Source organism: Thermobia domestica, chromosome 18 (assembly GCF_964235325.1).
Source record: "Thermobia domestica chromosome 18, izTheDome1.hap1.1, whole genome shotgun sequence".
Classification (NCBI taxonomy): Eukaryota; Metazoa; Arthropoda; class Insecta; order Zygentoma; family Lepismatidae; genus Thermobia; species Thermobia domestica.
In genome coordinates, this window is record NC_137471.1 from 166,857,986 (window position 1) to 166,884,694 (window position 26,709).

The 26,709-nt window shown below is 39.3% G+C and overlaps 1 protein-coding gene across 3 annotated transcripts in view; it reads right to left on the bottom strand.

Moving 5' to 3' along the window:
* Positions 1-1,129: 1,129 nt before the first annotated feature.
* The window catches only part of LOC145676064 (uncharacterized), a 60,768-nt gene continuing 35,188 nt past the window's right edge, over positions 1,130-26,709 (bottom strand). For 2 of the 3 annotated variants that reach the window (XM_081746928.1, XM_081746927.1), the window contains exon 3: positions 1,130-3,117. In XM_081746928.1, the coding sequence (XP_081603054.1) occupies positions 1,911-3,117 (1,207 nt within the window). In that variant the 3' untranslated portion in view covers positions 1,130-1,910. The other variant, XM_081746929.1, reaches the window with a different exon arrangement.

The following is a 26,709-nucleotide window of genomic DNA, read 5'->3' on the forward strand; positions in this document are numbered from 1 at the left end:
AGTTGGTATTCTTGTGTGGTTCATAAACAATGTTAAGTAATAATGGCCATCTAGCAACTGAAACGAGCATGGTTTACCTATAATGACACTACAACGCTATTTCCCTCAAAATACTACTAAACCAGTATCTGCGTTGCGATATGTTATGTATACTTAACAACCGAGAGTAACAGAGCCGCCTTCATGGTACCATATTCACTTGGCCGGAGGTGCTGCGAGCAGAATAGCATGTATTAATTACATGTATTGGGAGAAAATTTAATCAAGGGACTACATTTGTTTGCTCTGGGGCCCAATAGCTGTTAAAACGGCACTAGAGTAGATTAGACTGGGGGGTAAAATAGACAGCACTAGCGCGAGACCTGATTGGGAACAATCGGTTCAATCGGCTTAAGGCCGGGCCTGAGCAGTCACCTGCTATCAGCAAATTGTTTTTAAACTTAGCACTTTAACAATAAACTTTTTCTTTCCGGCGGGTTTGTGACAATATGATAGTAAGTTTTTGTATGATGTACTATGTCATTGTAAGGGGTGGTTTGTTCTTATTTTTCTAAAGGTGAGAATGGCCATACGATTAGCCATATCGAATCCCTACCTCGACATGCTTTAAATCTTTCTTGTTCAACAACCACAGAAATTTCCACAGATTATTGACACATCCTGGTTGCAACAAGATGGATCATCATCCCACAAAAAACGATTATCAATAGCAGTTGTACGCCAATTGTTTAGGGAACGTGTAATTTCGAATTATGGTGACATCAATGATCTTCAAGATTCCTTGCTTTCTAAGCTTGTGATTTCTTTTTGTGGGGAGCATCTTAAAAGCAAAGTGTTTCTTAGTCTACTACAATGGAAGAATTGAAAGCCAAAATCCGGGAAGCAATTGCCTAAGTTCCCGTTGAGATGTTACGGCCAAACCACCAGCAATAACGAAGAGGCTGCAAGGAATGTTTTTGTAGAGCTCATCTGCAAGATGTCATATTAAAAAAATAAATTGTATGTACTCTAGCATGGCATTATTTTTTATATTAAATGGGATATTTTTTCAAACATTTATCATGAAAATTTCATATTCAAAATTTCCCGTTTTCGAATCACTCTATATAACCTCAATAAAACACAACTCTTAAAGATTGTGATTATTTATTAGCTGATACGTAATCACGAATTCAAGCATCTATAGCATTCAATGTATGACAAACCAAGAAGTTTACCACCAAAAAGCAATAGAAAGTAATCAGATTGGTCAAAACAGCATAAACTATAAGTTTAAATATTTAGGCTTTACAAAAAATGAAATGAAAGTTTTCAGTTTTACGTCCCTCACTTACGCCGGCTAGCCTAAACGAGACGGTGATGATGAGTAATGAAAAATAGTGGAATGTAAAAAGTGGGAGGAAACGAGGAAACCTACGCACACGGTGTTTGTCCACCACAAGGTTCACTTGCGGGAGCGTGGTTTGAACTCGAGACCTCATGTACCAGAGGAGAACGCTCTACTCCTAAGCCACCGCGGCCTTTACGCTATACAGAGTTGATTACTTCTATAAGTTTTTAAGTCCCCTTCAACAGCTTTGGTCCATTTGATATATTCCACCAGTATGTTAACATTTCTTGGCTAATTTGAACATCTACTAAATGTAACGACGGCATGTGTAATTTCATAGGATTTATCTTTATGCACTTATTACGTATGATTCCTTTCATCTCTAAGAATTAACATATGTTTGAGCCAACCAGATTATCGATACTAAAGCATTTTCCACACACTATCCAAGTGAATTTTTACATATATATATATATATATCTTCTTTTCAAACAATTTTACAAGAAATTCCTTCTGACAGTATTATTCTTACAAGATTATACAATTCCATGTGTTAGCATGTGCCTTGTCAAGGTTGAATTTAGACTAAATCTTTTTTGCAAACTTGGCATGTGTGAGGTTTTTCACCTGTATGTGTTAACATGTGTATTGTCAAATGTGAAGTTGTTCTAAATTGCTTTCCACAATTTTGACACTTGTGACGTTTCTCACTAGTATGTATCGACATGTGTCTTGTCAAACGATATTTATGAACAAACCCCTTTCCACACTCTTGGCAGATACAATCTCTTTTATCTGCATGTATTAACATGTGCCTTGTCAAACTTGAACTTTGAGTAAAACCCTTACCACACTTTTGGCACGTGTAGTCTTTAGTACCTGTATGTATTAACATGTGGTTTGTCAAATTTGAACTTTGGTGAAATCTCTTTCCACACATTCGGCAGGTATGAGGTTTTTCACCTGTATGTATATACATATGTTTTACCAAATTCGACTTTACACTAAACCGTCTTCCACAATCTTGGCACGTGTAAGATTTTTCACCTGTATGCTTTAACATGTGTGTTGCTAAATGTGAACGTTGATAAAACCCCTTACCACAATATTGGCATCTAAAACATATTTCACCTTTATGTAATAACGTGTGTGCTGCCAAATTTGAAGTTTGTTTAAATCTCTTCCCACACTCTTGGCATGTGTGAGGCTTTTCAGCTGTATGTGTTATTATATGCTTTAACAAATTTGATCTTTCACTAAATCCCTTCCCACATTGTTCACATGTGTGAGGTTTTTTATATGTATGTATTGACATGTGTCTTGCCAAATGACAAATTTGAACAAATCGCTTACCACATTTCTGGCACGGGTGAGATTTTTGACCTGTATGTATCAACATGTGTGTTGCCAAATATGATTTTTTAATAAAGCTCTTTCCGCAGTTTTGACAGTTGAAACGCTTTTCATCAGTATGTATTAACATGTGTTTTCCCAAACGTGAAGTTTGACTAAATCCCTTTCCACATTGTCTGCACGTGTATGCTTTTCCACTTGTAGGGATTAACATGTGTCTCACCAAATTTGAATTTCGACAAGATTCCATTTCGAACTTCTGACGCATGTCGTATTTTGCACCTGTTTCTATTAGCATGTCTGTTGCTAAATCTGATCGAGTAAACCCTTTGTACAACTCCTTGCAAGTACGAGATTTCTCATCTAAATCAGAAATTATTTTCTTCCGTGTAACAAGAATATTCGCTTTTTTGGGAAGAGTATTTTTGTGGAATCTGTAAAAAAATTCAATAGTAAACAAGGAAATAGAAATCGAGATAAATATTACAAAATCCCAAAGAAATGCAAATATTTGCAGCTAAAATACAGCAACAATGGGAAAATACTTGTTCTCTATTTGTTATTGCATCTTAAATGTAAGATGTTCTCAGGCACTCATACGTTATATTTATTCTATCAGGCATTTTTTTCATATTGTACTAAAACACATTGACAAACTAAGGAAGGGTATGTGATAATATATAAATAAAAAAACTCAATCACATAAGTTTCAACACAATAACTGTCTTCATCAGACTTCCACTAATTCTAGTTGCTTGGGAATTGATCATCTCTTATATACTCTCCGGAGATCAACATTTAATTAGGCTCCACTCTTTCATTAAAAAGTAACACTTGTGTTTTTCACTTTCACTTTTAGCCGCACGCGAGTCCAATTAAAAGTTCACTTTTTCGCTGGATACGTTCTGTCCTCTAGTTATCCTTGTTATTTTCCCTTATTAATTTGCTCTTTCTTTCTTCTTTAAGTAGAATCTTCTCCGACTCTATTAATTGCGAATCCTGCATTCCAATTCATCACCTTATCTCCTGCATTCATAATTTCCCTGGCTTCTTTTTATTTTCTCACCAATGTTATGTTCTCCGCTTCTATAACCTCTGCCACTTCCTACCCTATCCTGTGGTTTGTCTCTGATGCTATATATTGCATTGTTGTTCCTTTTCAACCTTACGTCATCCTTGTGCTGTTATATCCTTTCTTCCGTCTTCTTTTTTGTTTCTTTAATTTTGTTACACTCCGTGCATCCTACTCTATATATTTCTGCCATTTCATCTGTCCATTATTCCTTTTCTCTTGTTTTTTCTGACTACTTCAATTATTATCCTTTCCTGTGCGACCTAATCCCTGCTTTCCGATCCATTCCCTTTATCTTCTCTGTTCCTGTGCCTAGGCTTTGTACAACAAATCATTGTTAGTTCTTGTTTTGATCCTCTTTCTTCCTCCATGTGGTGCCGCGGTGGCTCAATTGTAGAGCATTCACCTCTGGTGCTTGAGGTCCCGGGTTCGATCCCAGTCCCCGCCAAGTGAACTTTGTGATGGACAAACACCGTATGCGTATGTTTGCTCGGGGTTCTACCGTTTCCTCCCACTTTCTTCATTCCACCGTTTTATTCATTACTCATCATCGCCGTTTCCTTTAGCCTAGCCAGCATAACCGTGGAACGTAAAACTCAAAGATTTCAATTTCTTCTTTCTTCCTCCCTCTTGCTATGTTTCTTCTGAGCATATTCTCTTCGTTGTATCCATTTTTGTTTAGTTGTGTCCAGAACTTCTTTAAATCTGTTTTCCTGTAGGCAAAGAAACACCTCTTTCTTTCACAGCATACTACTGTGTGCAGCTCAAAATTAAACTAATGGCATCATGACTAGCCGAATCATCTGTAATGAACAGTTACCAACTTCTTGTCGCTTGTTTGTTGCAGATGTTCGAAATATACTATATTTCTTTGGGAGCTACCTTTGCGCCGCCCTGCTTTCAACCCATTCCAACATTAATGAAATCTTCAGGTAAAAATAATGCACACTGCTTTTGACCGGACTATAATCCGACATTTCCTTCTCGAGTTATGGTCATTTTTTGTACCGTTGCGACAAATCGTCGTCCGCCCCTATATCCTAAACGACGCATTTCCGGACACTCGTTTCTATTCTTAAATTGCTTCTTTTGGCATCATCTTTCATCCCTCACGGTTTAGCACGCCATCACGGAAACAACCTATATATATATATATATCTGATTTTTTTGCAGAATTGGCGTTAAAGGTTATCACACGGTTATCTTTACTGTCTTAACTATTTAAACAAAAGCTTTTTCTTTACTTTCGTTAATCTGCTTACAGCTGAAAAAGCAAGAATTTTTATACTTATGACGTGAGAACTTTCGTGCTAGCTCCGGATCTAAAAGTGTCACCAAACAACGAAAGCCAAACACTCCTTTCGCAGCATATAAAAAATTGATCTCATACCAAACGTGTACAAAATTAAATGGTAACGAGTCGAGACCAGTATCATAACAAATATCGATGTACAATAATAATACAAATAATAATATTCAGAAATTCATTAAGTTAATATATTTGGCATACGGCTAAAAAGAACGAAATGATGAAAAAAGAGTTAGATTAATAAAGAAAAATGTGTACAGCACAATTTGAAAAACAAATTAGCTTTAGAATTAATATAGAAGAAATTAAACCTTTGATAACTCATAATTCTTCAATAATAAATATATTATTACAATTGAGGTTCAAATATATATATACATTACACCCAGAGTGCAGAACAATTTACTGCATTTCTTCGTAATCTGCGAGTCTTGGATGCTAAATTGCAGAAATGATAAGTTTTAATTTTAATCAATTTGTGTCGTGCATAAAATAACAACTTTGAACTTATAAAACACATTCTAAGTTCAGCACAATTAGACAGCATCCTTCCAAACAGGAACAATTGGATTGGACACATCTTGCGAAGAAACAGTTTTCTTAATAGACCCATAAAGGAAAGATGAAAGGAAAGACAGGAGTAGAAGGAACGTAACACATCGATGATTTAAAAAATATAACAAAATATTTGGAGTTAAAACAGGACCCTGAATATCGAGAAACGTGAAGAAACATTTCCAGTTCCAAAACTAAAATAAAAAATAAAAAAAAGAATACCTCATCAGCCCCGGAACCGGCAAAAAGGCAGAAAATAATAATAATAATAATAATAATAATAATATCTAAATGTATGCATTCCAGTCGTGAAGGTTACTATCTACTCTTAGCAGTAATTACTCATCACGGCTGGAACGTATAAGGTTAGTATTGTGTTAAATTTCGATGTTTTCCACGTTCAAATAGCTATTAATCAATCCACCGATGTGCCATCTATAAAATGTAAATAATATGCAATGTTTCTAGAGATTAGCTTAAAACATCCCAATAAAAAAATTTTTGAGATCTGCACCTGAAATATCGATAAACAAACAATAAATATTACTCATAATCCCTGGAACGTGTAAAGTTTGTATTGCGTTACTATTGAATACTTTAATATTTTAATACGAGTCAGACATAAAGAACATACCAGAAAATTGTCACAAACATACTCCATACTTAAGATTAAAGAACAAACAAAAATTCCTAATTTTGGTTGCAATATAAATTAAGTATCGAATATTCACACGAAGCTCTGTTCGAACACAGAAGTTCAGTTCACTACATTATCAATTTGAATATTTACGCAACCTTGTAACACTTAATGTTTATTCTTGTAAGGCAAGGTACTTCTTTGAAAATATGTAAGTTTATACGGCATGAAGAGCTCTGGATTATTTAGGTTGTGTGTGTATCCAAGACGGCGTGGGTCAATATAAACTTCACTCGTGTTACATTTATCACTTCCCACCACGATCCACTAAACCCACTATGTACTTCAAGCCTCTATGAACTACTACCATGAAGTGGGATGTTTTCCAGCAGTTGCGGTAGACGTTCTGTCAATAATTGATGGAACAGAGCCGACGTTAAATTTCCATCAATAAACCAGGGCCCAATTACATGTGTTCCAATGATATTACCCCACAGATTGATGCTCCAACGTCTTTGTCAGTCGATCTGTAGTGTCCAGTGCGGATTCTCCGCAGTCCAATAATGCGCATTGTGTAGGTTGACATGACCATCACTTGTAAATATTCCTTCGTCTGTCCACAGCACGTACATACTGAAAAACGTTGGGTTTGTCCTCAATTTCTGACGGGCCCAATTACAAAACTGGAGTAGTTTATTACTATCGGCATCTGTTAGCACCTGGCACAAGGAGATATGATCCGGGTGGCGTTTATGCTTCCACAGTATACACAGTACACTTGTTTGACATTCCGCGATTCCGGGCAATATCTCTTGAGGATGCATTAGGACGTACTTCGACAGCAGCCAAAGCATCAATAACGACATCGTTGTCATCTACAATTGGAGCATGTTTGTGACCCCAATAAAGTGTTGGGTAAGTTACTTGTAAAAATGTGACGCGTTACAAGTTACTTTACTTTCTCTTAAAATGTAACGCGTTACTTGCCTCAAAAAAGTAACTGTTACTTCGAAAGAAACGCGTTACTAATGCGTTACTTTTAGGTCCGAAACTTTAAATATGTGAAAAAAAATATTACTTCAATTTTCCGTACTACTATTACTACCGCTATTATTATTATTATTATTATTATTATTACTATTATTATTATTATTATTATTATTGCACTTCTTAATCGCTTTATGTAAATGCAAGGACAAATTTCTACTTGTTATATGAACATTTTCATATAATGTAACATTGATAAAATGCCATACTACGTTACGCGTAGGGATGGGCACGAGCGAGTTCGAGCGAGTTTTCTTTGAAACTAGATTCGACTAGAAACATACATCTTTGAGCTTGACCCGAGAACTCGGCTCGAAAAATTTCCTCAAACTCGACTCGAATTGGGGTCGAGTTTCGAGTCGAGTCGATCCAAATCCGGTGTATAGTTTCGAGTATTGTCTTCAAGTATATTACATAGAGAATATAATTATTATCAATGACACTACTACTACTACAACTTATTATTATTATTTATTACAACAACACTGTATATAAACATGAAAAATAGGCGGTTTGTATTTCAATACTAAAATACTAGTTGATTGCCAACCTCGGTAGTCGTGAAGTCTAGGAGTCAAGGACAATGTCCATGAAATTCTGAATTTGGGTTGAGGGTCTAAGTTGAGTATTCGAGCTCGAGCCAAACACTGTTAAAAGTTATAGGGCACTGGCCAAATATCTTCAAAACTCCTCGGCCCGGGTTTAGAATTGTCAACGACTCGAGCAGCTCGGCTCATAGCTCATTCACTATCGACACGAACCGAGAAGTGAGCCGAGCCAACAGCTCACCCAACCGACTTGGCTACAGCCCTTGGCTCAGTTGAGCCGAACCGAGCAGATGGCTCATCCCAACCAAACCAGCTCGAGTCGATGGTTCACCCCAAGCGAGCCGGCTCGAGCCATCTTCTCAGTTGAGCCGAGCGGAGCTGAGCTTGTTATAAAAAAGTCTCTTGTGGTCTCGTTATCGAGATGAGACGAGATGCGAGCAATGTCCCCTCTCGTGAGCAACACTAAAATTATTCCATATTACTGTTTAGCTTACATTTCTTATGGCTTTCGCTTTCCAGTGTAATCAGACCATGATTTCAAGACGAGTTAAAACGAACTAGCCGTTTATCGAACTCGACTGGACTCGAAACTCGATGCGAAAAACTGAATCGGCTCGGAACTCGACTCGAGAATATTACCTTTGACTTGACTCGAAACTCCACTTGAATTCGAGTCGTCTCCAGTTTTATCTTCACTCGTGCTCATCCTTATGCATTAGAAAAAATTGCTTATTATTATTCTGCTAACTAATTATATAATAATAACAATGTTGTTATGTAAAATTAAATTACAGAATATAGAAAAACATTACACTACAACTAATAAAATGAGAACACATGAACTGGGGGTAAATAAAAACTTGCCAGTAACTCTAAAATCGACATATGCTTTTTAAAGCTAGTTTCAAACTATAATCAGCGGGACTCTAGGATAAGCAAACTGATCTGGAAGAACTTCAATATTACATACAATCAGGAAACTATTTTCTAGTAATAAAGTAGGCCTGCTCATCAGAACAGTTTATTCATATTAACCCCTTACCGTATATCGTTAATTATGGCACCCTAGTTGTTGATATTTTCCGCCGGGGCACTTCAGACACTTTACTTTTAAATTCTGTCCACCATCATCCTCAGCTCTTAAGAAAAAAGTATTCTTTCAAATGTTCGAACGGTAAAATATTTTTGTTCTCCATCTTTATAAAAACAACACCAATCATAGTAAAATAGACTACTGGTTTCATTGCGCTCCTAGTTCACTCGCTGAATGTGTTGATTTGGAGCTGTGAAAATCTACGACAAAATCTTCCAGGTGTTTGCAATCAGTACACGTGATTTCAGTGGCACTACGAACTTATCTGTTTCTCTGTGTGTCGGTGACTGTAGGTCACTGACATGCGTAGTTCATGCTCGATTATTTCATTCTGAGAAATTCACTTACAGGAAAGAAACATTTGTTTCCGAAAAAAATATACATATATTGTAGTTACTCATCCGAAATGTAACGCGAAGAAAGTAACGCAAACTAGATACGTTGCTTAAAAATATGTAACGCGTTACCGTTAGAGTTACTTTGGAAAAAATGTAACCGTTACTAGGAAACGTTACTTAAAAAGTAACGCGTTACTTGCGTTACGTTAGTTCCCAAGACTGCCCCCATATTGAGGAGGAATGCACCTTGTTTGTTTCAGACGATTTGCTAACCGTCAAAGTACATTATGGGAAATTGATTATCGCTGTGGGAACCTTGCGCTATAAATTCGGGCTGCAGCTCTATAGTTTTGCTTACATTCCCCTAACACCATTAACATGTCAAATGCCTCCACCGTTCGTATATGGCATTGTTCCAATACTATGCTATCTTTAGCCGACACTGCACTAACACACGATATTAGGGTAGCACGTTCCACCTTCTACACTGACACACACACACACACAACTCAATTCGTAGCGTATATTACTTTTGCACAGCACAAGTACTTCACTACAATTCGTACTAACGACCCTTCAGCAAAGCCTGCTCAACTTACTGTGGAACAAACTGTGTTCCAGCGTATCTCACGTTCGTGCCTTTCAATTCAAGGTTGTCTGCGACTGTTTCTCTCGAAAGGCGTTTTGTACAACAAACATAAACCAGCAAACAGCACAATCCAGTTGCAGTAATCGTTATCAAAGATGTGTATGTTTATTCATTTCGGTATTTCATTTGAAGTTATACGTTTCACGACATTCATGTCTCATGAATTTCACTTTTACACGACGCATAGGGAAGAAAAGGGCAGGAACCTTGCGTCAATCACATTATTCGCCTGTTGTTACTGAGGAACATTGAGCTTAAGATAGGTATACAGACGAACCAGGCTGTGTCATCATTCAAACCTAGGACGGTAATTGGGGGGAATGCATTCTCGAACGGAAATAACACAATAACGCGGAGAGGGTCGCAATGTGACACTCGGGGATTGGCAAGATTTATACGTCATTGGATAGCACACGGCAAGTTTAGAATACAGATCTATTTATACCGCCGTTTTGGGTTCTGGGCTGAATGCGGGCAAATGGTGCAAAACAACATGTCCCAGGAGAATGTTCCGTATAATTGCTGTACCCTGGAGAGTTATGGTGTGCATCATGGAAACAAATCATCGCGTAGTACACACAGCCGAAATATTTCGTCCGTTGCACTAGCCAGTCGGGAGGATACAATGTTCAATTTCCTTGATCCCATAGTGTCGGAGGTCTGGGAAGGAAGAGGCCACCCTAAGAAGCAACATCACAACTACCGACAAAGGACTTTCAAACACACATCCTGTGCGGACACCAAGGTCAATATCTGGGAAGAGCCCCAGACCTCTTCCAAAGCAGATGCAGGAAACATTGGTAGAGCATGCTTGCCTCGTTCCACATCTCGAAGAATTCTGTACAAGCAAAGTGAAAAAGTTCTTTTCTCCCGACCAACTAGTGTCATTGACTCAATATTTCGGCTGTGTGCACCACTCGCTGATGTGTTTTTATGATGAACACCGCAACTCTCCAGGGCTACCGGGCACTGTCCAGCAATTTTACCGCCAATTCCACTGGAATATGAGATTTTTCATTCATTTCAATGCAACTTTTGATGACATTTTGACTCGCCGCCATGTTACATAGGGTGATCGAAGCGAATCGGGACTTGTTGTAGTTTATTTCCTTTTACAAGAGCTTTCAACCGATATACCACTTGGCCCTCTTTCCATTTGACAATTTTGAGTTGGACCCCGTCTGGAACCCTGCGGGGAACCCTAGCCCGAAACTTTTTATTTCCATCTGTTGTCCTTTAAACATCATGTGAAACTTGTTTTCCAGTTTTTCCGTCGGGCTGCCCGTTTCAGATTTATAGGGGTGGCCATATTGTTTTCAATGCAAATTTTGATGACATTTTGACCCGCCGCCATTTCGCATAGGGTGATCATAGAGAATCGAGAATTGTTGTACCTTCTTTCTTTTTTCAAGAGCTTTCAAGCGATATACCACTTGACCCCTCTTTCCATTTGACAATTTTGAGTTGGACCCCATCTGGGACCCCGGGGCGAAACTTTTTACTTCGATCTGTTGTCCTTCGAACATCACGTGACACTTGTTTTTCAGTTTTCCGTCTGGCTGCCCGTTTCAGATTTATAGGGGTGGCCATATTGTTTTCAATGGAAATTTTGATGACATTTTGACCCGCTGTCATTTTACATAGGGTGATCGTAGAGAATCGGGACTTGTTGTAGCTTCTTTCTTTTTACAAGAGCTTTCAAGCGATATACCACTTGACCCCTCTTTTCATTTGACAATTTTGAGTGGGACCCCGTCTGGGACACTGCGGGGGACCCAGGGACGAAACTTTTTAGGTTGCTGTGTTGTCCTTTGCAACTAATGGTACACGTGTTTTCCAGTTTGTACATATCTCGGACCGTTTTCGATTTAAAGGCTTGGTACGGACTAACGGAATCATCCTACATATATATAGATTTTGGGTGATTCAATAAGAGCGTGCCAGGCCTATATCGCAGCTAATACTACACGTAGAGCCTTCAAACAAAAAATTGCATTACTATATCGTATGTGTAGAATGCAATAAAAAACAGTAGCGAGGCCACTGGCGTCTCGTGAATGCCTCCAACAGGGGGAAACTTCAAAATATGAAATGGAAAGTGGTATAACTGTTGGAATTGTTTGAAAGGACATTAAATGTCATGCAACTTTTAGAGGACAAACTTTGTCATATACTTTCTCATTTAGCCGCTAGAGGCGTTGTTGCAGACTTGTACCTGACTACCCGTAGCAGAACTTTATCTCAGCTAATAATGCGCATAGGGCCGTCAAACAATTGAACTATCAAATCGTATGTGTAGAATGCAATAAAAATGGTAGTGACACTAGTGGCGTATCGTGAATATCTCCAACGGGGGTTATCTGCAAAATTTGACATGGAAACGGGTTGGTTGTGCCTCCATTGAAACGCAAAATGGGAGAAACGTCGAGAGGAAACACGTTGACATATTTCTTCCTCTGTGATAGCAACACGGTCGCATTACTAGGTGAAAGTCAGATGGTGCGAGGGTGTCCCCAGTCACACCAGGCGAAAGTCGGGAGAGTACGTTCAAACCATGCCCTGGCAAACAACCGCCGACGCCTTTGCAGGATTAACTCAGTACCTAAGCCAAGGGTAGCCCAGACCAACAATGACGTGGACGCACGATGTATCTTGTGTGCGTATGTACAATATGAAATATCTCCCAAATCCGGGAGCATGTGTTGTGGACTTGTTTCTCGTTGTTTCGAACAGCACACTCAATTATCGTTGCCAATGATTGTGTGGTAGATCCAGTAGCTAACACGTACATGACTTTGCTCAAGACATAGGCCGTGTCCAAAAGCGCATAGTGCACACTTCTAGGATGCACACTCGAAGTCTATAAATGGAGTGCACACTAAATAGTGTACACTTCGTCAAATTACCGTTTGATCCACACTTCTTTACAGCGCCTCATCGTGGTGGAATGTTGAACATTGATAACAAAAGAAGGGAGAATTTCGAGTACTAGAAAAAATTAACATTTTTTTTTTTTAGATGAATGGCTTTCCAGTTATATTAAAGATAAATATATCGTACAGATTGACAATATGGGGTAGCCATAAAATGACTTATAAGTTTCTTTCATGTATGCCAAGAGCTTCAGCTTTGCCGTATCTGCAGGTGCATTTCGCCAGCCCCCCCACCTTGGAGTTTCGAAACAAAACCTATGGCAATCGTTTGTGCTACGTTTGTGCCGGAATATACCGCAAAAATTTTCATTTGTACCACTTCCGGTACGAAGTTATAAGGGTTTTAAAGTGGGGGGGCTGGAGAAGCGGCAGCCTCCAAACTTGGAATTTCGAAACAAAAGGTATGCCAATCGTTTGTGCTACGTTTGTGCCGGAATGTACCGCAAAAATTTTCGTTTGTACCACTTTGGGTACGAAGTTAAAAGGGTTTTAAAGTGGGGGGCTGGAGAAACGGCAGCCTCCAAACTTGGAATTTCGAAACAAAACCTATGCCAATCGTTTGTGCTACGTTTGTGCCGGAATGTACCGTAAACATTTTCGTTTGTACCACTTCCGGTACGAAGTTATAAGGGTTTTAAAATGGGGGGGCTGGAAAAACGGCAGCCTCAAAACTTGGAATTTCGAAACAAAAACTATGGCATTCGTTTGTGCTACGTTTGTGCCGGAATGTACCGCAAAAATTTTCGTTTCTACCACTTCCGGTACGAAGTTATAAGAGTTTTAAAGTGGGGGGCTGGAGAAGCGGCAGCCTCCAAACTTGGAATTTCGAAACAAAAGGTATGCCAATCGTTTGTGCTACGTTTGTGCCGGAATGTACCGCAAAAATTTTCGTTTGTACCACTTTCGGTACGAAGTTAAAAGGGTTTTAAAGTGGGGGGCTGGAGAAACGGCAGCCTCCAAACTTGGAATTTCGAAACAAAACCTATGCCAATCGTTTGTGCTACGTTTGTGCCGGAATGTACCGCAAACATTTTCGTTTGTACCACTTCCGGTACGAAGTTATAAGGGTCTTAAAATGGGGGGGCTGGAAAAACGGCAGCCTCAAAACTTGGAATTTCGAAACAAAAACTATGGCATTCGTTTGTGCTACGTTTGTGCCGGAATGTACCGCAAAAATTTTCGTTTGTACCACTTCCGGTACGAAGATATAAGAGTTTTAAAGTGGGGGGGCTGGAGAAGCGGCAGCCTCCAAACTTGGAATTTCGAAACAAAACCTATGGCAATCGTTTGTGCTACGTTTGTGCCGGAATGCACCGCAAAAATTTTTGTCTGTACCACTTCCGGTACGAAGTTATAAGGGTTTTGAAGTGGGGGCTAGGGAAACGACAGCCTCCAACCTAGGAATTTCAAAACAAAACCTATGCCAATCGTTTGTGCTACGTTTGTGCCGGAATGTACCGCAAAAATTTTTGTTTGTACCACTTCCGGTACGAAGTTATAAGGGTTTTGAAGTGGAGGGGCTGCAGAAACGTAAGCCTGCAACCTTGGAATTTCGAAACAGAAACTATGCTAATCGTTTGTGCTACGTTTGTGCCGGAATGTACCGCAAAAATTTTCGGTTGTACCACTTCCGGTACGAAATTGAAAGGGTTTTGAAGTGGCGGGCTGGGGAAACGGCAGCCCCCCACCTAGGAATTTCAAAGCAAAATTTATGCCAATCGCTTGTGCTAGGTTAGTGCCTGAATGTACCGCAAAAATTTTCGTTTGTACCACTTCCGTTATGAAGTTATAAGGTTTTAAAGTGGGAGGGCTGGAGAAACGGCAGCCTCCAAACTTGGAATTTCGAAACAAAAACTATGCCAATCGTTTGTGCTACGTTTGTGCCGGACAAAAATTTTCGTTTGTACCAATTCCGGTACGAAGTTATAAGGGTTTTAAAGTGGGGGGCTGGAGAAACGGCAGCCTCCAACCTTGGAATTTCGAAACAAAACCTATGCCAATAGTGTGTGCTACGTTTGTGCCGGAATGTGCCGCAAAAATTTTCGTTTGTACCACTTCCGGTACGAAGTTATAATAGTTTTAAAGTGGGGGGCTGGGGAAACGGCAGCCCCCCCACCTTGGAATTTCGAAACGAAACCCATGCCAATCGTTTGTGCTACGTTTGTGCCGGAATGAACAGCAAAAATTTTCGTTTGTACCACTTCCGGTAGGACGTTATAAGGGTTTTAAAGTGGGAGGGCTGGAGAAATGGCATCCTTCAAACTTGGAATTTCGAAACAAAACCTATGGCAATCGTTTGTGCTACGTTTGTGCCGGAATGTACCGCAAAAATTTACGTTTGTACCACTTCCGGTACGAAGTTATAAGGGTTTAAAAATGGGGGGCTGGAAAAACGGCAGCCTCCAAACTTGGAATTTCGAAACAAAAACTATGGCAATCGTTTGTGCTACGTTTGTGCCGGAATATACCGCAAAAATTTTCGTTTGTACCACTTCCGGTACGAAGTTATAAGGGTTTTAAAGTGGGGGGCTGGAGAAACGGCAGCCTCCAAACTTGGAATTTCGAAACAAAACCTATGGCAATCGTTTGTGCTACGTTTGTGCCGGAATGTACCGCAAAAATTTTTGTTTGTACCACTTCCGGTACGAAGTTATAAGGGTTTTGAAGTGGGGGCTGGGGAAACGGCAGCCCCCTCACCTAAAAATTCAAAACAAAACCTATGCCAATCGTTTGTGCTACGTTTGTGCCGGAATGTACCGCAAACATTTTCGTTTGTACCACTTCCGGTATGAAGTAATAAGGTTTTAAAGTGGGGGGCTGGAGAAACGGCAGCCTCCAAACTTGGAATTTCGAAACAAAAACTATGCCAATTGTTTGTGGTACGTTTGTGCCGGAATGTACCGCAAAAATTTTCGTTTGTACCACCTCCGGTACGAAGTTATAATGGTTTCAAAGTGGGGGGCTGGAGAAACGGCAGCCTCCAACCTTGGAATTTCGAAACAAAACCTATGCCATTCGTGTATGCTACGTTTGTGCCGGAATGTGCCGGAAAAATTTTCATTTGCACCACTTCCGGTACGAAGTTATAATAGTTTTAAAGTGGGGGGCTGGGGAAACGGCAGCCCCCCACCTTGGAATTTCGAAACGAAACCCATGCCAATCGTTTGTGCCGGAATGAACAGCAAAAATTTTCGTTTGTACCACTTCCGGTAGGACGTTATAAGGGTTTTAAAGTGGGAGGGCTGGAGAAATGGCATCCTTCAAACTTGGAATTTCGAAACAAAACCTATGGCAATCGTTTGTGCTACGTTTGTGCCGGAATGTACCGCAAAAATTTACGTTTGTACCACTTCCGGTACGAAGTTATAAGGGTTTTAAAGTGGGGGGCTGGAGAAACGGCAGCCTCCAAACTTGGAATTTCGAAACAAAAACTATGGCAATCGTTTGTGCTACGTTTGTGCCGGAATATACCGCAAAAAGTTTCGTTTGTACCACTTCCGGTACGAAGTTATAAGGGTTTTAAAGTGGGGGGCTGGAGAAACGGCAGCCTCCAAACTTGGAATTTCGAAAGAGAAACTATGGCAATCGTTTGTGCTACGTTTGTGCCGGAATGTACCGCAAAAATTTTTGTTTGTACCACTTCCGGTACGAAGTTATAAGGGTTTTGAAGTGGGGGCTGGGGAAACGGCAGCCCCCTCACCTAAAAATTCAAAACAAAACCTATGCCAATCGTTTGTGCTACGTTTGTGCCGGAATGTACCGCAAACATTTTCGTTTGTACCACTTCCGGTATGAAGTAATAAGGTTTTAAAGTGGGGGGCTGGAGAAACGGCAGCCTCCAAACTTGGAATTTCGAAACAAAAACTATGCCAATTGTTTGTGGTACGTTTGTGCCGGAATGTACCGCAAAAATTTTCGTTTGTACCACCTCCGGTACGAAGTTATAATGGTTTCAAAGTGGGGGGCTGGAGAAACGGCAGCCTCCAACCTTGGAATTTCGAAACAAAACCTATGCCATTCGTGTATGCTACGTTTGTGCCGGAATGTGCCGGAAAAATTTTCATTTGCACCACTTCCGGTACGAAGTTATAATAGTTTTAAAGTGGGGGGCTGGGGAAACGGCAGCCCCCCACCTTGGAATTTCGAAACGAAACCCATGCCAATCGTTTGTGCCGGAATGAACAGCAAAAATTTTCGTTTGTACCACTTCCGGTAGGACGTTATAAGGGTTTTAAAGTGGGAGGGCTGGAGAAATGGCATCCTTCAAACTTGGAATTTCGAAACAAAACCTATGGCAATCGTTTGTGCTACGTTTGTGCCGGAATGTACCGCAAAAATTTACGTTTGTACCACTTCCGGTACGAAGTTATAAGGGTTTTAAAGTGGGGGGCTGGAGAAACGGCAGCCTCCAAACTTGGAATTTCGAAACAAAAACTATGGCAATCGTTTGTGCTACGTTTGTGCCGGAATATACCGCAAAAATTTTCGTTTGTACCACTTCCGGTACGAAGTTATAAGGGTTTTAAAGTGGGGGGCTGGAGAAACGGCAGCCTCCAAACTTGGAATTTCGAAACAAAACCTATGGCAATCGTTTGTGCTACGTTTGTGCCGGAATGTACTGCAAAAATTTTTGTTTCTACCACTTCCGGTACGAAGTTATAAGGGTTTTGAAGTGGGGGCTGGGGAAACGGCAGCCCCCTCACCTAAAAATTCAAAACAAAACCTATGCCAATCGTTTGTGCTACGTTTGTGCCGGAATGTACCGCAAACATTTTCGTTTGTATCACTTCCGGTATGAAGTTATAAGGTTTTAAAGTGGGGGGCTGGAGAAACGGCAGCCTCCAAACTTGGAATTTCGAAACAAAAACTATGCCAATTGTTTGTGGTACGTTTGTGCCGGAATGTACCGCAAAAATTTTCGTTTGTACCACCTCCGGTACGAAGTTAAAATGGTTTCAAAGTGGGGGGGCTGGAGAAACGGCAGCCTCCAACCTTGGAATTTCGAAACAAAACCTATGCCATTCGTGTATGCTACGTTTGTGCCGGAATGTGCCGGAAAAATTTTCATTTGCACCACTTCCGGTACGAAGTTATAATAGTTTTAAAGTGGGGGGCTGGGGAAACGGCAGCCCCCCCACCTTGGAATTTCGAAACGAAACCCATGCCAATCGTTTGTGCCGGAATGAACAGCAAAAATTTTCGTTTGTACCACTTCCGGTAGGACGTTATAAGGGTTTTAAAGTGGGAGGGCTGGAGAAATGGCATCCTTCAAACTTGGAATTTCGAAACAAAACCTATGGCAATCGTTTGTGCTACGTTTGTGCCGGAATGTACCGCAAAAATTTACGTTTGTACCACTTCCGGTACGAAGTTATAAGGGTTTTAAAGTGGGGGGCTGGAGAAACGGCAGCCTCCAAACTTGGAATTTCGAAACAAAAACTATGGCAATCGTTTGTGCTACGTTTGTGCCGGAATATACCGCAAAAATTTTCGTTTGTTCCACTTCCGGTACGAAGTTATATGAGTTTTCAAGAGGGGCTGTGGTAACGGCAGCCCCGCACCCAGTAATTTCGAAATGAAACCTATGCCCACTCTTTGCACTACTTTTGAACAGGAACGTTTCGCTAAACTCTTTTCTTTACCACTTCCGGTACAAAGATACGAGAGTTTCAAGCTACGGGGCTGCCGTTTTGATGCCCCGTCGGAATTTTGAAACGAGACCTATGCAAATCGTTTAACAACATTTGTGTCGGAATGTATCGCAAACATTTTTGTATGTATCACTTCCAGTACAAAAGTATGACAGTTTTAACTAGGGGGCTGCCGTTTCCAGAACCCCCCACTTTGGAATTTCGAGATAAGACTATGTCAATCGTTTGTGGTACGTTTTTACCGGAATGTACCGTAAAAAAAATTACGTGCCTGAAGTTGGCCCCCACCTCTCCCAAATCACACCAAACGTTGCACATCGTTAATGCATCGTTAGTGCATTTAGAACTAACGTTAGTGCTATCAGCGTTTACGAGATATTGAAGATTTTGGTTTGGGACGTACTTTATATGAAGTTAGCCCCCCACCCATCTTTATGCAGGCAGATTTTCACTAAAATTAGCGCATCGTTAGTGCATCGTTAGTGCACTTAAATACACTAAGCACTACCGTAAGTGCTACCATATTTTGGGATTATTCAAGATTTTCGGTGGGGGGGCCAACTTCAGAAATATCAAATTCTATACAAATAGAGGTAGAAACATGGGGTTGACGGTAATCGTTAGTCCATTGTTAGTGCACTTAAACGCAATAAGCACTAACATTAGTGCTACCATATTTTGGGATTTATTCAAGATCTTTGGTGGGGGGCCAACTTCAAAAATATCAAATTTTATACAAATAGAGGTAGAAACATGGAGTTAACGGCAATCGTTAGAGCGTGATTAGTGCACTTAAATGCACTAAGCACTAACGTTAGTATTACCACATTTTGAAATTTATTCAAAATTTTTGGTGGGGGGCAACTTCAGAAATATCAAATTCCATACAAAGTGTCAGTATTTTCAGGAATCAGTAACGAATGCACTAATTACTTTGCTAGTGCTTGAAGAGGGCGCAAATTCACGCTGACCACCAAAGATATTTTACTTGTAGCACCTACACTAATTAAGCACTAACGTTAGGGGTTGGTGCACGAAGAAGCACTAACGATGCACTAAGGATTGTACTGGAAATGATCATTAGTGCTTTTTAATTTGGCAGAAATTTGACACAGTGAAAAACTCCCTGAAATTTCTTATGTGAGTTTCCTGAGATGTAACTGGCCATAACTACACTAATAGTGAAGCACTAACGAAAACAGCTCTAATTTTTTCGTTATTGGTTGAAGTGGGGCGCCAAGTTCATGAAAGCTTCCAAAGGTTTTTTTACTTGTAGGACCTACATTAATGAAGAACTAACGTTAGGTGTTAATGCACTAAGAAACACTAACGATTTCAGTAGAAGAGGTCATTAGTGCTTTTGATTTTGGCGGAAATTTGACGCAATGAAAAATTCCACATGAATCTCTTATGGGATTTTTGTGGCATATAATTGGCCATATCTACATCAATAGTTAAGCATTAACGGAACTATGAGTGTTTTGCAGAAGCGCTAACGATACATTAACGAATGGACTTATTTTTCGTTACTGCTTGAAGTGGGAACCAAGTTCACGCTGGCCCGCAAGGTTTCTTACTTGTAGCACCTACACTAATGAAGCACGAAACTTAGGTGTTGGTGCACTAGGAAGCACTAATATTACAAGGAAAGAAAACTTTCGAATTTATCGTGAACTTAGCCCCCACCACAAGCACTAACGAAAAAATTAGTTTTATACGTTAGTGCATTGTTAGTACCTTCTAGAAGATACAAGTAGTTTCGTTAGTGTTTCACCATTAGTGTAGAAATGGCCAATTATAAGTCTCAAAACTCCCATAAGAAACACATGGGGAATTATTCATTGTATCAAATTCCCATCTCATTCAAAAGCACTAATTACCTCTGTTGGTGCAATTGTTAGTGCATCGTAATTGCTTCTTAGAGCACAAACACCTAACGTTAGTGCTTCATTAGTGTAGGTGTTACAAGTAAAAAAACCTATGGAGAAGTCAGCGTGAATTTCGCACCGACACTTTAAGCACTAACGGAATAGTCCAATTCGTTAGTGCTTCTATAAAGCACTAACAATTTCGTTAGTGCTTCACTATTAGTGTAGTTATGGCCAATTACATATCACGAGACTCACAAGAAATTTAGGCAAATTTTTCATTGAATCAAATTTCCGCCAAATTCAAAATCACTAATGATCTCTTCTAGAGCGATCGTTAGTGCATTGTTAATGCTTCTTAGTGCATCTACACCTAAGGTTAGTGCTTCATTAGTAAATGTGCTACAATTAAAATACCTTTTGAGGCCAGAGTGAACTTAGCGCCCCCACTTCAAGCACTAACTAAAACTTAGTGCCATTCGTTAGTGCATTGGTAGTGCTTCTGGAAAACACTAACAATTTAGTTAGAACTTCAATATTAGTTTACTTATGGCCAATTACATGTAACGAAACACATAATAAATTTATGGAAAATTTTTCATTGCGTCAAATTTCCGTCAAATTCAAGAGTACTAATGATCTATTCTAGTGCAATCGTTAGTGCATCGTTAGTGCTTCTAGAAAACACTAACAGTTTCGTTTGTCTTTCAATATTAGTGTAGTTATGGACAATTACATGTCACTAAACTCCTATAAGACATTTATTGGGAATTTTTAATTGCATCAAATTTCCGCCATATTCAAAAGCACTAATGATATCTTCTAGTGCAATTGTTAGTGGTTCTTAGTGCACCCACCCCTAACGTTAGTACTTCATTAGTGTAGGTGCTACAGGTACAATATCTTTGGTGGGCACGGTGAACTTGCGTCAATTTCAAGCACTAACAAAAAATTAATGCCTTTCATTAGTGTATCGTTAGTGCTTCTAGAAAGCACTAAATGTTTGTATGAAATTTGATATTTCTTAAGTTGGTCCCACCAGAAATCTTGAATAAATCCCAAAATATGGTAATGCTAACCTTAATGCTTAGTGCATTTAAGTGCACTAACGAAGCAATAACGATGAATTTCAATATATTCATTTCAATAAATTCAAAATATTGTGTTTTTCGTGCTAAACATTTTGAAAATTTCCCATCTATTGTCAACGAAGTGTTGTGTAGTTATATCGTTAGGATTTGGTAGCTAACGCAGTTTCGCCTGTTTTTTCTGCCGCACTAGTTCGGTCCATTCCCGGTCGAGGCATGGTTTGTTCGTAAGTATTTCCGCGTGTCTTCTTTTGCTGAAATTTTAATGCTATCCCTAATTTTAAATCAACACAGGTGTTCCCAAAACCTTCTAAAACCGAGAATCTATTCGAGAGTTAAGTCTTGTATTCCCCTCTAGCCTGGTTCTCCTCTAATTTCTTTAAATTAAACCTCTCCGTGTTCAGATGTTAAATATTTCATTTCTTCAACGATAGTCTCTCTCTTATTATCGCTGCTACCAGTAATGTGATCAGTGTCACAGTCACCTCGTCTGAAGGACCCAACATTAGTTATGCTAAACTGTCTTGTTCTATATACTAAATTGTGACCAATTCGATTATGTTTTCCATCTGGTGAAGTCCGTATGTAGTTACGAACCTTGCGCTGTGGGAATTTTGTACTCGTCACGATAAGGTTTTTGGATATTGCAAAGTTCACGAGTGTAACACCGGTGTTATTAGTTTTCTTTTGCAGACTTTCATTCCCTTAAAATCAGTATGAATATATGCTACCATCATACCTTCGCATTGAAATCTCCTAATAGAAATTGTATATGGTATCGCGGGAGTTGTTCAAATATCCGCTGTACTTCTTCGTAAAAACTGTCCTTTGTACCGTCTTCCTTATCTTCTGGTGGGTCATATATGTTTAATAAAGGAAAATCAATCGTTAACAAATTCAAAGCGTTTAATTGCTGATATTGTTCGTTTCTGGATGAAAAACTCTGTTCCTATTTCAGGGCTCATAGTGGTCTGGTCTCTTGTCAATAGTTGAAAAGTGACCAAAAGCACATGAAAAAGTGACCAAAATCTCATCATGCCCTTTTCCTTTGTAAATTTCACCATCACCTCTCTCTTTGTTGTTTTGTTTCATCTTTTCTGCTTTACTTCTTCTTTTTGAGCTTCCTCCTTTCTTAGGTTTTCTAAGTATGCTTTGTAGTTTTGGTAAGCAGACTTAGCAGATGTAAGAAGCTTCTGAGTAAGTGGAACCAGTTCTGGCCTACTTCCGAACTTCATCCCAGACATTATATTTAACTTAGCACTGAGAAGAGTTCTCAAAAACATGAAATATTCAAATTCTTCACCTACTCTTAAGAAGAACGCACATGATGAACCACAGAAACACACACACACACACACAACGTTGAGCGGAGCGTTAACTATTACGAGAGAAAACTAAAAGACTATTATAATAGAAGAAAGAATAGACACAGAAGGGTTCTCAACCCCACCCTGAGAGCTTAAGCATCCACCAACCATCCACTGTGCTTTAGAAAGAATAAAAGCTGAAGTGAGAATAAAGCTGACTGTTTCGCATGCGGCAGCAAGTACTGAAGCTTTCAGAAGAGTAATGAGTAGGGCAACCCAAAAGCATAAAAAGTATAACGGCAATTTACACATATCGTTGGTACCTTGAACATGGTTGTGGTTGTCTAAGGGTCCAGAAGAAACTATTTTTAAAAGTATAATAAAGCATAATTTTAGAAAATAAAGCATAATATAAAATATTTAGCTCAATTTTTGGAAAATTCTATTGGAACAATTCTTGGAAAATTCTGTTTAACTGCAGGTTTCACATACTGTATTAATAGTTTTTAAAACCAGCATTTACAGTGCAGAATCTTTGAGTACATACCAATGCAACAATGAAAAACTTATTTTTATTTCTGTAAACTTTTCTGTGTAATTCTTTGAAATGGAGAAAAGAAAAGAGGAAAAAGAAAAACTTCACGCCATTAATGAATAAACAATAGTTTTCTTCTAAGTACAACTGCGCAGTTATGAATGATGATTCCAAATGTACAAATAGTGCACAAGAACTTCACACTATGTTGTTATGTGTACCTTTTGAGAACTTTCTGTATGTTTTTGGTGGAATCTTTTACTTTCCCTTTCTGTATATATGCACTTCTAAGACGCATACAACTGATAGAAAATACTGACTCGAGTAAAGCATGTCTGCATTAAGGAGAAAGTTCATTAAATACAAAAGAAACTGATTACATAAAATATTAATAAATAGATCAAGATACTTCGAATATTTCATATATATAGTAAATATTATATATTATACACGATTGATGTAAAACAATGATTGAAATTAACAATAAAGCATAATTAAAAAAAAAAGTATAATTACGCAAAAAGTAAAGCATAATGTGGGTTGCTCTAGTAATAAGTAACAAGTTTTTGCGTTTTTCCATTTCTTTCTGTAATATTTTTCTTAGAAAACTGCCTATGCAAGAGTCACTTTACCTCCCAAAAAAGTAACTTTTAGTGACAAATTTGAAAAAAAATGTTTGTATGAAATTTGATATTTCTTAAGTTGGTCCCACCAGAAATCTTGAATAAATCCCAAAATATGGTAATGCTAACCTTAATGCTTAGTGCATTTAAGTGCACTAACGATGCAATAACGATTGTCTTTAACTGCATGTTTCTACCTCTATTTGTATAGAATTTGATATTTCTGAAGTTGGCCCCCATCTAAAATCTTGAATAAATCCCAAAATATTGTAGCACTAACGTCAGTGTTTAGTATTTTAAGTGCACTAACGATGCACTAACGATTGCCGTTAACTCTATGTTCCTATCTCTATTTGTATAGAATTTGAAATTACTGAAGTTGCCCATCCCACCGAAAATCTTAAATGAATTCCAAAATATGGTAGCACCAACGATAGTGCTTAGTACGTTTAAGTGCACTAACGATGCACTAACATTTGCCATTAACCCCATGTTTCTATCCCTATTTGTATAGAATTTGATATTTCTGAAGTTGACCACCCCACCAAATTTTTTGAATAAATCTCAAAATATAGTAGCGCTAACGTTAGTGCTTAGTGCGTTTAAGTGCACTAATGATGTACTAATGATTGCTGTTAACACTATGTTTCTACCTTTATTTGTATACAATTTGATATTTCTGAAGTTGGCCCCACACCAAAAATCTTGAATAAATCCCAAAATATGATAGCACTAACGTTAGTGCTTAGTGTTTATAAGTGCACTAACGATTCCCGTTAACTCAATGTTTCTATCTCCATTTGTATTGAATTTGATGTTCCTGAAGTTTGCCCCCACTTTAAAACTATTATAACTTCGTACCGGAAGTGGTACAAACGAAAATATTTTGGGTACATTCCAGCACAAACGTAGCACAAACGATTGCCATAGGTTTTGTTTCGAAATTCCAAGTTTGAAAGCTGCCGTTTCTCCAGGCACCCAATTTAAAACCCTTATAACTTCGTACCGGAAGTGGTACAAACGAAAATTTTTGCTGTACATTCCGGCGAAACGTAGCACAAACGATTGCCATAGGTTTTGTTTCGAAATTCCAAGTTTGGAGGCTGCTGTTTCTCCAGCCCCCCACATTAAAACCCTTATAACTTCGTACCGGAAGTGGTACAACCGAAATTTTTGCGGTAAATTCCGGCACAAACGTAGCACAAACGATTGGCATAGGTTTTGTTTCGAAATTCCAAGGTAGGGGGTTGCCGTTTCCCCAGCCCCCACATTAAAACTCCTAAAACTTCGTACCGGAAGTGGTACAAACGAAAATGTTTGCGGTACATTCCGGCTAAAACGTAGCACAAACGAATGGCATAGGTTTTGTTTCGAAATTCCAAGGTTCGAGTCTGCCATTTCTCCAGTCCCCCACTTTAAAACCCATATAACTTCGTACCGGAAGTGGTATAAACGAAAATTTTTGCGGTACATTCCGGCACAAACGTAGCACAAACGATTGCCATAGGTTTTGTTTTGAAATTTATAGGTGGGGGGCTGCCGTTTCCCCAGCCCTAACTTTTAAAACCTTATAACTTCCTACCGGAAGTAGTACAAACGAAAATTTTTGCGGTACATTCAGGAACAAACCTAGCACAAACGATTGACATAAATTTTGCTTTGCAATTCCTAGGTGGGGGGCTGCCGTTTCCCCAGCCCGCCAATTCAAAACCCTTACAATTTCGTATCGGAAGTGGTACAACCGAAAATTTTTGCAGTACATTCCGGCACAAACGTAGCACAAACGATTAGCATAGTTTTTGTTTCGAAATTCCAAGGTTGCAGACTTCCGTTTCTGCAGCCCCACCAGTTCAAAACCTTATAACTTCATACCGGAAGTGGTACAAACGAAAATTTTTGCGGTACATTCCGGCACAAACGATTGGCATAGGTTTTGTTTTGAAATTTTTAGGTGGGGAGCTGCCGTTTCCTCAGCCCCCACTTCAAAACCCTTATAACTTCGTACCGGAAGTGGTATAAACGAAAATTTTTGCGGTACATTCCGGCAAAAACGTAGCACAAACGATTGGCATAGGTTTTGTTTTGAAATTTTTAGATGGGGGGCTGCCGTTTCCCCAGCCCCCCACTTCAAAACCCTTATAACTGCGTACCGGAAGTGGTACAAACAAAAATTTTTGCGGTACATTTTGGCACAAACGTAGCACAAACGATTGCCATAGGTTTTGTTTCGAAATTCCAAGGTAGGGGGTTGCCGTTTCTCCAGCCCCCCACTTTAAAACACTTATAACTTCGTACCGGAAGTGGTACAAACGAAAATTTTTGCGGTACATTCCAGCACAAACGTAGCACAAACGTAGCACAAACGATTGCCATAGGTTTTGTTTCGAAATTCCCAGTTTGGAGGCTGCCGTTTCTCCAGGCACCCAATTTAAAACCCTTATAACTTCGTACCGGAAGTGGTACAAACGAAAATTTTTGCTGTACATTCCGGCACAAACGTAGTACAAACGATTGCCATAGGTTTTGTTTCGAAATTCTAAGTTTGGAGGCTGCCGTTTCTCCAGCCCCCCACATTAAAACGCTTATAACTTCGTACCGGAAGTGGTACAAACGAAACTTTTTGCGGTAAATTCCGGCACAAACGTAGCACAAACGATTGGCATAGGTTTTGTTTCGAAATTCCAAGGTAGGGGGTTGCCGTTTCCCCAGCCCCCACATTAAAACTCCTAAAACTTCGTACCGGAAGTGGTACAAACGAAAATTTTTGCGCTAC